A 12,940-nucleotide genomic window follows, 5' to 3' on the forward strand; every position below is an offset into this window, starting at 1 on the left:
AGTTTCTGATTACTTGGGTCTCAAGAGTAGGGATGCTAAACGGTCTGTTACATATTTCAGCATATTCTGTCTTATAAAATAAATATATAACATAACTATATTTTTAAATTGTTACCATATTTCATATTAGTCCTCTAGGAGCTTGCCGAAAGACTCCTGGAACAGAAGCTACTAATTAAACAATCATGTTTTGACTACTCTGCCTTCTTTGGTGAGGATTAAATACAGACCAGACCTCTACTTCTCTTACGATGATTGCCTGTATTTGGGTCAAAAACGAGTAATCAATTACAAAAACTTGTTTAAAAGTGAGCTGCTTAGAGATGTATTATGGATACATTCTCATTTTTAATACACTCGTGGTTCTATTGAATTAAGAAATAAAAAATAATTCAAGTTCCTTTTGAATTTTCAAATAGTCAGGTATATTTTTCATAAATATTCATATTAAAATGGTCATCTGTCAAAACATACAAATACAAGTCCAAAATAGGTGCCTGCTCAAGCAAAGATTTAGCTTTTACTAGCAGTATATGTACAGATGTAACGGCTGTTCTGTTTGACTTAGTAGTTATATATACACACGCACGCATACCAAGCTGAAGGAAATTACGGAAGTCTGCCCACTGGAGGACAGTGGAGCATCCATCTGGCAGATGTTTATTTCCTGTGCTGCTCACCAAACCATAGTTGGCATGTACTGAATCTCTGCTGAACTCTAGGGAATGTAATTTCAAACAATAGTCTAAGAAATGTGGGCAACATTCAACAGGAGGCTATTTATAAGAGGGTATCCTTCTGTGGGAGCCAGCAATACTTCAGAGAAATGGATGCATTTTTGTGGGTAAGATGCAGTACTTGATTCCAGAATACTTGCAGCTAGTAGAACTCCATTTTAATAGCAATTTATATAAAAGCTTAAAAAAAAAAAAAACCAACCCAAAAAACCCCAAACAAAAAAAACCCCCACCAACTTAAAAAAAAGTACATAGTACCTAAGTCCCAACAGAGTTCCTGTTTGAAAAGAGACAGGTCTAACTGTTAGCTTTGGAACTAGCTTCTGTACTTTCTCTGCTCATCTACAGTGTTCTTTTAAACCTCTAATAGTAGATCCAGCTCTTCCATAGGTACCCGTACTCTCAATTCTTTTTCAGTCATTAGATCAAGCGTCTCTTGCAGATGATCAGGGAAGTACTCTACTGCATCCATATAGAGCACCTAGAAAGACAATGAGAACATTTTCTGTGCTAACCTTCTATCGTAGCAAGAAACATAGTATAAAGAAGTACATAGATATGCAACCAACTCTGTAACAAGAACGTAAGAAATACCATACACTTCTTTAAAATAATAAAACAGAATTAGTACTTCTACAGTGACAGCAATGTAGATGTTTAACCAAGTCTTTTCCAACTTTTACTAAATAATTTTATTCAAAAAGATAAAATGTAGGTCAAGAGGTGCTGGAGCATTTGCAGCATATACAGACATTACCTGAGGAGTTGCAGGTGCTTCTGAATAATTTCTTATACTATTAACTAAATACATTTTTATTTGCCTATATATTTCTGCTGCTACCATGCCCATGATAAAACATGGTACAAAAGACATGATCACTTCTAGATCACACAGAGAGGAATTTATTATCTCCTTGCCTCATGCAATGCAACACCTTTCTGTTCTGAAATGCAAACAGCACTGACCACTATGTTTGTTTCCATTTTGGATGCATCTCTTATTTGCAGAAAATCTTACAGTACTTCTCCTTCAGAAATCTCTCCTTTCATTTGCATATAATTCATTGCAACAATTACTAAAGTCTAACTTTTTTTTCCCCTCAAATACAGAACTTCAAAAATTAGAGTATGATGACAGGTTTATATTTTTTTCTATGCTTACCTTTGCCCAAGGACAGTTTTGAAGGGCTTTATAAAACAAGCCTTTGCTTTTTTCTTTTTTTCCTAGTGAAGCCTGTGTGAGAAAAAGATGTTCATACTTCAATGCAGTAATAGCTGAAATAATAAAACAACTATCGCTGAGACAAAGAAATTATTGCTGAAAAGCTCAGTGTTGTTCTGCTGAGGAATCCTTATTGCTACAGACTGTGGCAGCTACACAATTTGACAGGTTACACTGGTCACACTCTTCAATGTAATCAGAGATGTCTTTAAGGAGTTTCAGGGCTTTACTTATAAGACAAGTAATAGAACAAAGACTAGCAGAAAGAGCCTCTGCTGAGTGTTTCAGTTAAAGTCAGTGCCTTTGCCTACATTTGAAAATAATACTGCAATGGGCAAGACTGCAAATCATTAACCAAAACTTACACCCGATATACTACACAAATACTACACAAGAGCATCTTTGGTACAGTGAAGGTGATATTACATTATTTTTGTGCACTGAAGAGATCATGCACATACATTTTCTCACTCAGCTTGTTAAAGCTGAATCCCCTTACATACAAAAATGGATATGTCAAATTAGCATCTATCTGGAAGGAGTTAAACCTTCCTCCTCAAAGTACCCGTCCAACTATGTGATACAAGTACAGAGCACACAGCTATCATGAAGTTTAAAAAGAGAAGGGTAGCAGAGGTCAGAGTGCTGAACAGTCTCCTTAGCTTCAGTCATCCCAGTTACAGGTAGAAATAATTATGATTTCTTGTGAAGAAATCTTTTTTAATTGGGCTACTTTAAAAAACACTTAAACAGCATTTTATGACAAATCCAGAAAAAGCAGTAATTCCAAAATACTGAAAATACATTAAATGTTTTGAGGTCTTTGGAGAAGAAGAGATCTTCGATACTGACTTTACATTTTCCCTTGTTCTGACTGCATCAATACTGCTGCTAAAAATCAGCAGGTTCCGTTGTCAATCCTTAAAAATCTAGAAATTCTTTTTCATATTATTGATACATTGGTTGTAGAAACTTGTGCTGTTCTGGTGTCATGATCTCCCTCCCTGCTGTCAGAGCTGTGCACTAAGATGCATACACATCTTTTGCAGCTCTGCAAAGAGCTTTCAGTCATGTTCTGCCTCTATTTTTTTTGCAGAATCAGACGTTGGAAGGGACCTCTGGAGACCATCTGCTCCAACCCCCTTGCTCAAAGCAGGGTCAGCAAAAGCAGGCTGCTCAGAACCATATCCAGTTGGGTTTTGAGTATTTCCATGGATGGAGACTCCATAACCTCTGGACAACCTGTTCCAGCATTTCATCACCCTCACAGTAAAAAGCTTTTTCTTACGTTTAAATGGAATTTTCTATACTTCAATTTGTGGCCATTGCCTCCTGTCCTGTCACTAGGCAGCCCTGAGAAGAGTCTGGCTCTGTCTTCATACCCTCACATGAGGTATTTATATACATTGACAGTATCTTCCAGGAGCCTTCACTTCTCCAGGCTGAACAATCACAAGCCTCCCAGCCTCTCCCTGTACAACACATGCTCCATTCTCTTATTTATCTTCATGGTTCTTGAATATTCAAAGGGACCTGGACAGACCAACAGCAGAATATTGTGCATCAGCCACTCTTGATTTTGTATCATCTGCAAACTTGCTGACGGTACACTCTCTCATCATCCAGATCATTAATGAAGATGTTAAAGGGCACTGGTCCCAGTATAAATCCTTGGGGCCAGTACCAGCGGCTAGCCTGCAGCAAGAGTTCACACTGCTGATTACAACCCTTTGAGCCTGGCAATTCAGCCAGATTTCAGTCCGCCTCGCTGTCCGCTTACCTAATCCATGCTTCATCAGCTTGTGTGTGAGGATGTTATGGGAGGCAGTGGAAAAGGCTTGCTAAAGTTGAGATAACATCCACTGAGCTAGTCATCTCATCATAGGCAGCCCAGATTGGTCAAGCATGATTTCATAAAAAAATATATAGGAATTTAAGAGAAATAATTTATTTCAAAATCTATATAAAAGCTTTGTGTTTTTAAACAGTGAGAAGCTTTTGCCCAAAATACCAAAGACTGAGTATCTGGACACACCCAAAGAGAAAACAGGTATCTACAGAACTTAGGGTAATACTGGACGATCACAACTTCTTCTTCTATGACTATATCTGAAAATTTTCATGTTTCTAATTGATTGTGCTTCTCTGAATAATGTTATTCAAAGCTATTATTGTAAAAGTATTATTTTCCTCCACCTTATTAGCATCTAATAAATATTCCTTCTTGTTCTTGTGAAAATGGTATCTTCCATGAATGAATCATTAGGGATAAAATACACACTGGGTGATTTTACTTTGGCATTTGTGCATACTGAAGTCTCATTAGTAGTTTGTAAAGAATAACAGCAATTCAATTGTACATTCCTATATACAAAGTTGTATAAAATATTTACAAGCATGTATTTGTGTAGAAATGGTCACACTAACAGTCCCACACAAGAGATCTTCTCAAACACAAAACAAGAGTCTCTCCTTCCCCTGCTTCCTCTGTATTTCACAGCTTGCTAACTGCTCTTCCCCTCTGACAACTTATTACACCAGAGGGTGTGAACAGAGGAGTAATATTGTGCAATGAAATTCCCCTTACATGAGTTCCAAGCATTTCTTTTGTGTTTTCATCTTCCATATCGTACTTTGGAGAAGCAAGAAAAGAACCGAGATGACAAAACTGCCTACATGAAGTTGATTTTATTTATGTACTTCCATGGTGAACTACAGAAGAAATAAACATTATTGCTTTTTGGTGTTATTCTGCAATGCCAGTTAGCATAACCTTTATATGCAGCTTTTAACATTCAAAAAGACTGTGAAAATTCAAGGCAAGTTATAAAAGCTATAGCTATGTTTTCCTTACCATGCATTTATTTTGCATGTGGACTGTACCTTGCTTGCTCCAATGTCAATCAATCAAAAAATCTTGGTCTGGGAAAGTTTTTATAGTATGGAGAAAATAGAAGAAAATATTTGAGGGGTCCACATAAAATAGTCTTTTTTACCATATTCTTTATTCCACCATAAATCAAAACCATACAGATGTTCATGCATTGTTTTTTTCTAATTCATATCTGGAAGCTGTTCCAGGGATGAAGTTAGGAAAGCTGAAGACCGATTGGAATTGAACCTGGCAAGGGATGTTGAAAACAACAAAAAGGGCTTCTGTCTGTACATGGGTTAACAGAACGAAATGTAGGAAAAATATGGGCCCACTGCTGAATGAGACAGGGGACCCGATTACATGGAAAAGGCTGATGTATGGAAGGCCTTCTTTGCCTCAGTCTTTAGTAGCAAGACTGGCCTTCAGGAATCCCAGGTCGCAGAGACCGGGGGAAAATGTGGAGCAAGGAAGATGTACCCTTAGTGGAAGAAGATCAGGTCAGGAATAATTAAGCTAACTGGATGTGCATAAGTCCATGGGCCCTGATGGGATGCACCCACAAACGCTGAGGAAGCTGGCAGATGTCAATGCAAGGTCACTCTTGGCAGTCTTTGATTGATCACAGCAACTGGGAGAAGTGCCCAAAGACAGAAGAAAGTCAAATGTCACTCCTACCTTCAAGATGGGCAAGAAGGAGGACCCAGAGAACTACAGGCCAGTCAGCCTCACCTTGATCCCTGGGAAGGTGATGGAGCAGCTAATCCTGGAAACCATCTCCAGGCACATGAACAAAAAGAAAGTCATCAGAGGTAGTCAGCATGAATTCACTGAAAGTCACACTTGACCAACTTGATAAACTGCTATGATGAAATGACTGGCCTGGTGGATGATGGAAGAGCACTGGAAATGGGCTATCTGGACTTCAGTAAGGCCTTTGACACTGTCTCCCTTCAGATCCTCCTAGACAAGTGGTTGATGTAAGAACTAGATGAGCAGTCAGCAAGGTGGACTGAAAACTGGCTCAACTTCTGGGCCCAGAGGGTGGTGGTCAGTAGGACAAAGTCTAGTTGGAGGCCAGAAACTAGCAGTGTGGGGTCAATATTGGGTCGAATCCCATTTAGGATCTTCATTAATCATCTGGCTGATGGGACAGAGTATACCCTCAGCAAGCTTGCAGATGACACAAAACTGCGAGGAGTGGTTGATACACCCGAGGGTCACACTGGCATCCAGAGGAACCACAACAGACTGGAGAAACGAGCTGACAGGAACACCTCATTAAGTTCAACAAGGAGAAGTGCAAAGTCCTGCACCTGAGGAGAAACAACCCCAGGCACCAGTATGTGCTGGGGGCCACCCAGCTGGAGAGCAGCTTGGCAGAAAAGGACCTGGGGGTCCTGGTGGACACCAAGTTGAACAGGAGCCAGCAATATGCCCTTGCTGCAAAGAAGGGCTAATGGTATCCTGGGCTGCATTAGGCAAAGCATTGCCAGCAGGTTGAGGGAGGTGATCCTTCCCCTCTACTCAGCACTGGTGAGGCCACACCTGGCATCCTGTGCCCAGTAGTTAACTTCCCAGTAAAAGACAGACATGCACACACTAGAGAGAGTCCAACGAAGGGTCACTAAGATGACTAAGGAACCAGGGCACCTCTCCTATAAGGAGAGGTTGAGAGAGCAGGAACTGTTTAGCCTAGAGAAGAGAAGGCTTGGGGGGGGGATCATATCTATGTATATAAATACCTGAAGCGAGGATGTAAAGAAGAGGGAGCGAGGCTCTTTTCAGTGGTGCCAAGTGACAGTACCAGAGGCAACGGACACAAAATGAAATGCATGAGGCTCTGTCTGAACATCAGGAAATACTTTTTTACTGTGAGGGTTACTGAGCACTAGCATGGGCTGCCCAGAGACTTATGGAGTCTCCATCCTTGGAGATACTCAAAAGCTATCTAGACACTGTCATGGACAACTGACTCTAGATGGCCCCGCTTGAACAGCGGAGTTGGACAAGATGGTCTCCAGAGGTCCCTTCCAACCTCCACCATTCTGTGATTCTGGAAGTTATACAAAATCAGGATCTAGATTTGACTGAAACATTAGAGTCCTCCTAATTTCCTTACAGAACCCTAAAGTAGGTCTAAAACACAAATACCACTCATGTTTGCTGATTTTACTTACATTAAAAATAAAATCCTAAGTCCCTACAATTTGCTTCCCCTTTTCTTAAATTTTGTTGCCCTGCCCACTTACCTTTATATTGCAAGTAAGCCAGGTGGAATCCATCTATTGACATCTTATGACATTTTTTTTATCTATGTAAGATGGCAGCCACAATTACTTGCCTGAACCTACACTGTCAGAAGCTATACATCCTTCTAATCCATGTGAATTACATTTTCCTTAATATTCCCAGCTTCCCAATAAGGAGCATTACAATTTACCTTTCAAATCATATAGGTATGGCAGCAGTTAGTATTCCTTTTTTTTTATACAGCATTGCAGTTGTGTTCATGAGAAATTCCAAATATTGAAAAAAAAAAAAAACAAAACCCAAACAACCCTCCCATGCCCCCCAAAACTGATACTCTTCTTACCAGAAAGTTCAAATACATTCTCCACAGCAGTGGACAATGGGTACCATTTTCAGTCTGAACTGCATGTTCAAACAGAGCTACAATCCGATTTGTTAACCCAGTTTCAGGAATAGTAGAATGTATTTCACCAACATCTGCCCTGAAACAGAGAAGAAAAGAAACCACAGTCCCTTAAATCCAAGCTAAAGGACTGCATCCAGGTAAGAGAGGGTAAAGATCAATGTACTGTCTCTGTTCACATAGCACTGTATATAGCCAAGTTTTTGCATTTCATGCTACAAACTCTGAATGTTATAAACCAGATTTTTAGCACTCGCTAATGTAATCAACACATTTCTAAATAGGAAAAACAGTTAAAAAAAGATAAATGAAGTATTTTTGTGAAAATTCTTTTAGCATGTTGAAAAATTCACCCTGTCCAACTAGAGGAGATTATACTCTTTGAGTACAATAATCCATTATCATATGATCTTAAAACACTTATCTTAGTCTTCATTCAAGATCATTTCTCATTCCAAGCCTGGCATAGCAGCTCAAACCAAACTCAAGCCTAGGTCAGCAAGCCTTCTGGTGCCCAGGCAAGCCGTCATTTTGAAGTATACTGATAATTCTGTAATTTCATCAAGTGTGATTATTGCAAGATTACAGCTATGTAAAGCTTCCAGATAACATTTTCCTAGAAATCTCTGTTGCTACGTGCAGACACAAAGAACCAAGTTGCCAATGTTATTAGAGATACGTAGGTAGCAGTGGATAGGTAGCTCCACGCAATGGGCAGAGAACAGTTAGAGACTAAGCTTTAAGAATGAACACATACCTCTGTTCCCCACATCTCCTACCCTTTTCTCCTTTCCCAGGAGCAAAAAATCTGAGCCCAGACCACACTGCAAATTCAGGAAATTTCCAGCCTCTTCTACCTAGCAACAGCCCCATTTGAAAACTAAACTCTCAAGCACTCACTATGGAAACAGATCTGCCACAACTGTATTCTATGATCCAGGAGTAAAGTAGGGCAGCGCAGCTCTGTATTATGCTCTTTATTGCTGTAGTATTAAAATGCAGCAGTTTCTAAGCTCACAGTGTCTACTTTAGCCATCTAAGCAGGCTCCTAGTTATTGAAAAATTACTTAAAGAAATGCATTCCAACTTGATGTCAGTAACAAGTAATCAGACACAAAGCAACACACAATCTGATCCAGTAGAAAGGACGTGAAACTATCACCTGTCTTTAATTCTATTCAGGATTCTGCCACTGACTCACTACTCAGTCTTGAACAAATAACCTTCCCTAGCTACAGCCTCTTCATCTGCAAAATGAGAACTATGATAGCATTTTCTCTCCTCTGTTAAGTGATTAGACAGATCAAAAAAAGCATAATCATAAGGAGTTGCAAGATATTACCTCTGGACATTCTCAATGAGTTTTTTTCTCATCTGCTCTGCTTGGATTGCAAACAGCCATGGCTCTAAAGAGTTAGTAGACCTTGTGACACCATCAAAAAATCTTCGTGCTTTGCTAGCACTGTGAGACTTCCTTTGGATGTGGATATATGACCTCCAAAGAGACTGGTTGCTAGGATACCGTTTCAGAGCCTCCGTTAGTGCCTCTCGCAGAGGATTCAAAGGATAAACACTAATTTTCATGTGGAATCTGAGTAAATTTGTATGCAGCAGTGTGACACCTTCAAGAGCAGTGGGAAAATTTTGAATGCCAAAATTCTCTCCAGTATTTTCACATGTCTGTGGACCAGGAGCTTCAAGTTTTTCCAAAGTCTGTGTATATATTAATACTGCCGCATCAATCCCAACAGTCAAATACTGGAACAGTGCATAACAACCAACCAAGTTAACGAGCTGATTAGCATCGCTGACCTGATCCTGATCAGAAACTGGTGTTTTACTTAAATAATCTTGCAGTGCATGCTCGTATGTTTTACGAGCTTTCAAGACATTCACAGATAACACTTGTCCACTATAGGGCACATATGGCCCGCTTTCAGCCAATTTGGTCAATATATGAACAGCACGTGACATAACAGCTCCTTCTATGCTTTCTAGTAGTTCCACTTCCAGCTGAGCATAAAGCAGACTGAGGCTGCAGAGCTGGGGACTCTTTAATCCTCCTGCCCCTGCCATGCAAAGAGCTGTGTCAAATACCTTCCTGGCATCATCAGTGTTACCAAGCAGCCATTCTAGGTAAGCATACAGTTTCCAGAGAGAAAGGTGGTTTCGGTTGTCAGGTGCTTTAAGGAGATTCTTGGCCAACTTTTTACTCTTCCTCCCTTGTGCTTTCAGCTTCTTCTTGTTTTTTGCTTGGAGGCATTGAACTACCTGCCGGGGAGCATAAACAGAACAAATTTTGAGAGGGGTGGGAGAAGAAAGGAAAAAAAAAGCTCACAGCATTTTTTAATTTCATTACTGTGTTTGTTTTCATATTGTTCCATATTTCACCACCAGCCAGATCTGTTGCTACTGAGTACTGTAAGCTGTCACAACTGCATGTTGTCAGCTCCCTCCAACATAGCCAAATACACAGGCTTATCATTCTTACTCCTGCCACTGCCATTAAGTAATATCAAATTTCACTCTTTTAAAAGGCCAACTGCTTAAATAAAGAGCTGCTAACCTGTAATGGTTGAGAAAAAGAAAACAAATGATCCTGTCTGGCCAGATGCAGCTTATGACTAGCACAATTAAACCTCCAAGTAGCTTTTCACAGGGGGAATGTGCTGACAGACAAATGTGGAGATTGGATGGGAAGATTACAGGAGATCTTCTGGTCAGGTAATGTTTGGGTAAGAGACAGAAAACTTCCCCACAAGGAAACACAATACTAAACTTGCTGAAGCGTAGGAAGACAACCTGGATTTTCATCCTTCTGTGGGCATCTATTAGAGCAGTTTTACTTAAATAAATCCATATTCAAGTGAAAGGGTCTTATTTCCTTCAAGAGCACTACAAATGTAACTTGTATAGGAAGTAGTAAGTTTCTTGATAAGGTGCTCTTATCATGGTATTGGGGATTATGCACCTAGTAGCATAGTTTGGTAAAAGTACTTGGCTGACTCACTTTGCCTTTAAAAATATCACTTGCATCCATTCCTGTCTAGCATACAATGTATCATATAGTAACATTTATCCAAAATGGCAAAAAATATTTTGTTACATGTATGCCACTGTGTAACAGGTACTGAAGAAAGGGTAAGAAAGACACATCACAAAAGCAATTACATGCAGATTCCTCATTACCATTACCTTAGATATTTCATACTGTAACCAACAAATGGACAGGTTAGATTTCTCCTTTCCTGAAAATAGCGTGAATAGAACATGAAAAACATTCTGTATGAACTCCTCTCCTTCTTTATAGTGGCCTATGTGATGTCGCCCTCGTAGCATCGTGTCCATATGACCAATACTGTTGAATCCAGAAAGTGGAAAATCAACAGAAGTCAGTGGCTTTTCATCAGAAAGCACACTGTCAAAGATGTTATTTTCATCCATGGCAATATAGAGGTTGGAAGGAAAGAGTTTACTTGTACATGGAACTCCCAGGAACTGCAAAAATGAGTACAGTAGTTGACGTTGAAGATCTGGATTAGAAAGCTGGATTAAAGATGGTCCAAGATCATCAAATAATACCTAAGAAAATCCAAATTAAAACAAACTCCATTAATTTTTGCAATCAAATAAAATTAGCAAACCTGTAATTTATGTAATTAAAGAACCTTTTCAAGTCAATAAAGATTTATAATTACTATTAAATGGTAACAGAATGTCATTCAAATTAAAAACAGACAAATGAAACAAGCAATATGTTCTTCCAGTCAGACTGTAAATTTGCTATCAAGAGATTTCTTTGCCCTTTAGTATCAAAGACCTCCACAGAAAACTTACACAATGAAGGTCTGAAAGATAGTATTGCTAAGGCTATGAAACACATTTTTATTTGAAAATCAATGTCTGACTTGACCTATCTCCCAAGAAGATTGGGGAAAAAAAAAAAATATCCAACTATCTGACTTGGAGGCAACAAAACCTTTGTTTACTTAATGCGTCTATCTTCTCAAACACAGATTTCTGTGACATTTCCACATACAGATGAGAGAAATCACAAAATAGCAAAGGCAGACTATTTGCCAACAGCTCTCTCCAAAGTTTACCATGAGCTTCCCATGCATTTCAGAAGTCTCAGCACAAAACCTCAGGTAAAGTTTGACTTCCAAACACAGAAAATATTTTTTTCCAAATGAAGAAAATGATTACTCCTCTGAAATATCCATGAATTCAGATGAAAGGATAATTTGCCTTATTATCTCCCCTTGTTTTATTATATCACAGTGACCTGTCTTTCTGGATCTTCACAATCTTCTTCAGTTTCCTTTTTGGTTTTGTCTGGCCTCCAAGGTAACCAATGCCTTGCTTCACGAGAATATTCAATATCCAACCAAATATGCCACTTGGGGAGAGTTTTATCCTTTATTTCTTGATCCTCATCTATCTCTTCATCATCATCATCATCTAAAACCAAATCAAGACACACACACAAAATTATTAAAGAAAGCCACCAAATCCAAAGGCCAGACTTGACATACAATCAAACTACTTTAAAAATGTAAACACCTACATTGTTAATAGAACAGACACAAGACAGAGCTGAAAGTTTCACATCATAGTTCTGGGTTTTGACATCAGCTCTGTAAGAGTAGGATGTTTTCAAACTTTTTGAACCAGTGAATCAGTGTCAGCACTCAAAGTTTCTCATAGAGGAGAAACAGAAAGACTGACAGGCTGTGGTCCACTTTTATCAACAGCAGTTTGCAAGCAAGAGCCAAGAGTCAGTCATCTTTTTGTGCAACTTAGGTTCTTCACTTCATACCTGGGCATAGAATCTCAAATGTGCTCTATGAGTGCTCATGTGCATAAAACATTTAGAGAAAAACACTGTAAGTAAAAAGTAGTACTATAATGTTAAACATCACAAATGAAGTTTGACAACATCACTTTAAAATACCTGGTATTTTCAACATTTTAATTAATGTGCAATTGAAACAACCAGTGTAGTGAAACACACACAAAAGGAAGTGCTTAACCACGTCCCACTTTTATGATGATCTTTCTGGACTATGAGATACAATTAGCATATTGTTCCTGTGACAGCAACACATTAATTCTGTCCTGAAACTGATGAGCACCTGTAGGCTAAGGGAAAGCTTGTAGAGATTTTTTCAAATACTTTTTTCTTTCTTGTTGTTGAGGAAAAAAAGTTCTCAAAATTTATGGTTACCTGCACTATTTTTTTCGGTACAAAAATCAGGCCATTTCTATACCACCTCCAAATTCTTGATCCTGACGTTTGCCATTAACTAGGTGAAACTGTCCCACTTCCAGTTCTTAAATTTCAGGTAAAACAAACATGTGGTGGCAAGTTTTTTACTCTCTCTATATTTTTTGTGATCTATAGCCTCTCCTTTACTCAGCAACTCTATGAAAAATGACAGCATTTCCATGAT

General features: G+C 38.9%; 1 protein-coding gene across 1 annotated transcript in view; it reads right to left on the reverse strand.

The window, feature by feature from the left end:
- Window positions 1-964: 964 nt before the first annotated feature.
- NRDE2 (NRDE-2, necessary for RNA interference, domain containing) overlaps window positions 965-12,940 on the reverse strand; it is a 33,893-nt gene continuing 21,917 nt past the window's right edge. The window contains exons 9-14 of the mRNA XM_075712124.1: window positions 11,773-11,948; window positions 10,683-11,069; window positions 8,830-9,758; window positions 7,428-7,566; window positions 1,900-1,971; window positions 965-1,218 (exon numbers count right to left, since the gene is read on the reverse strand). Of these exons, the coding sequence (XP_075568239.1) occupies window positions 1,093-1,218; window positions 1,900-1,971; window positions 7,428-7,566; window positions 8,830-9,758; window positions 10,683-11,069; window positions 11,773-11,948 (1,829 nt within the window). The 3' untranslated portion in view covers window positions 965-1,092. The remainder of the gene's footprint in view (window positions 1,219-1,899; window positions 1,972-7,427; window positions 7,567-8,829; window positions 9,759-10,682; window positions 11,070-11,772; window positions 11,949-12,940) is intronic.

The sequence above is a fragment of the Pelecanus crispus genome, chromosome 6, assembly GCF_030463565.1.
Source record: "Pelecanus crispus isolate bPelCri1 chromosome 6, bPelCri1.pri, whole genome shotgun sequence".
Classification (NCBI taxonomy): domain Eukaryota; kingdom Metazoa; phylum Chordata; class Aves; order Pelecaniformes; family Pelecanidae; genus Pelecanus; species Pelecanus crispus.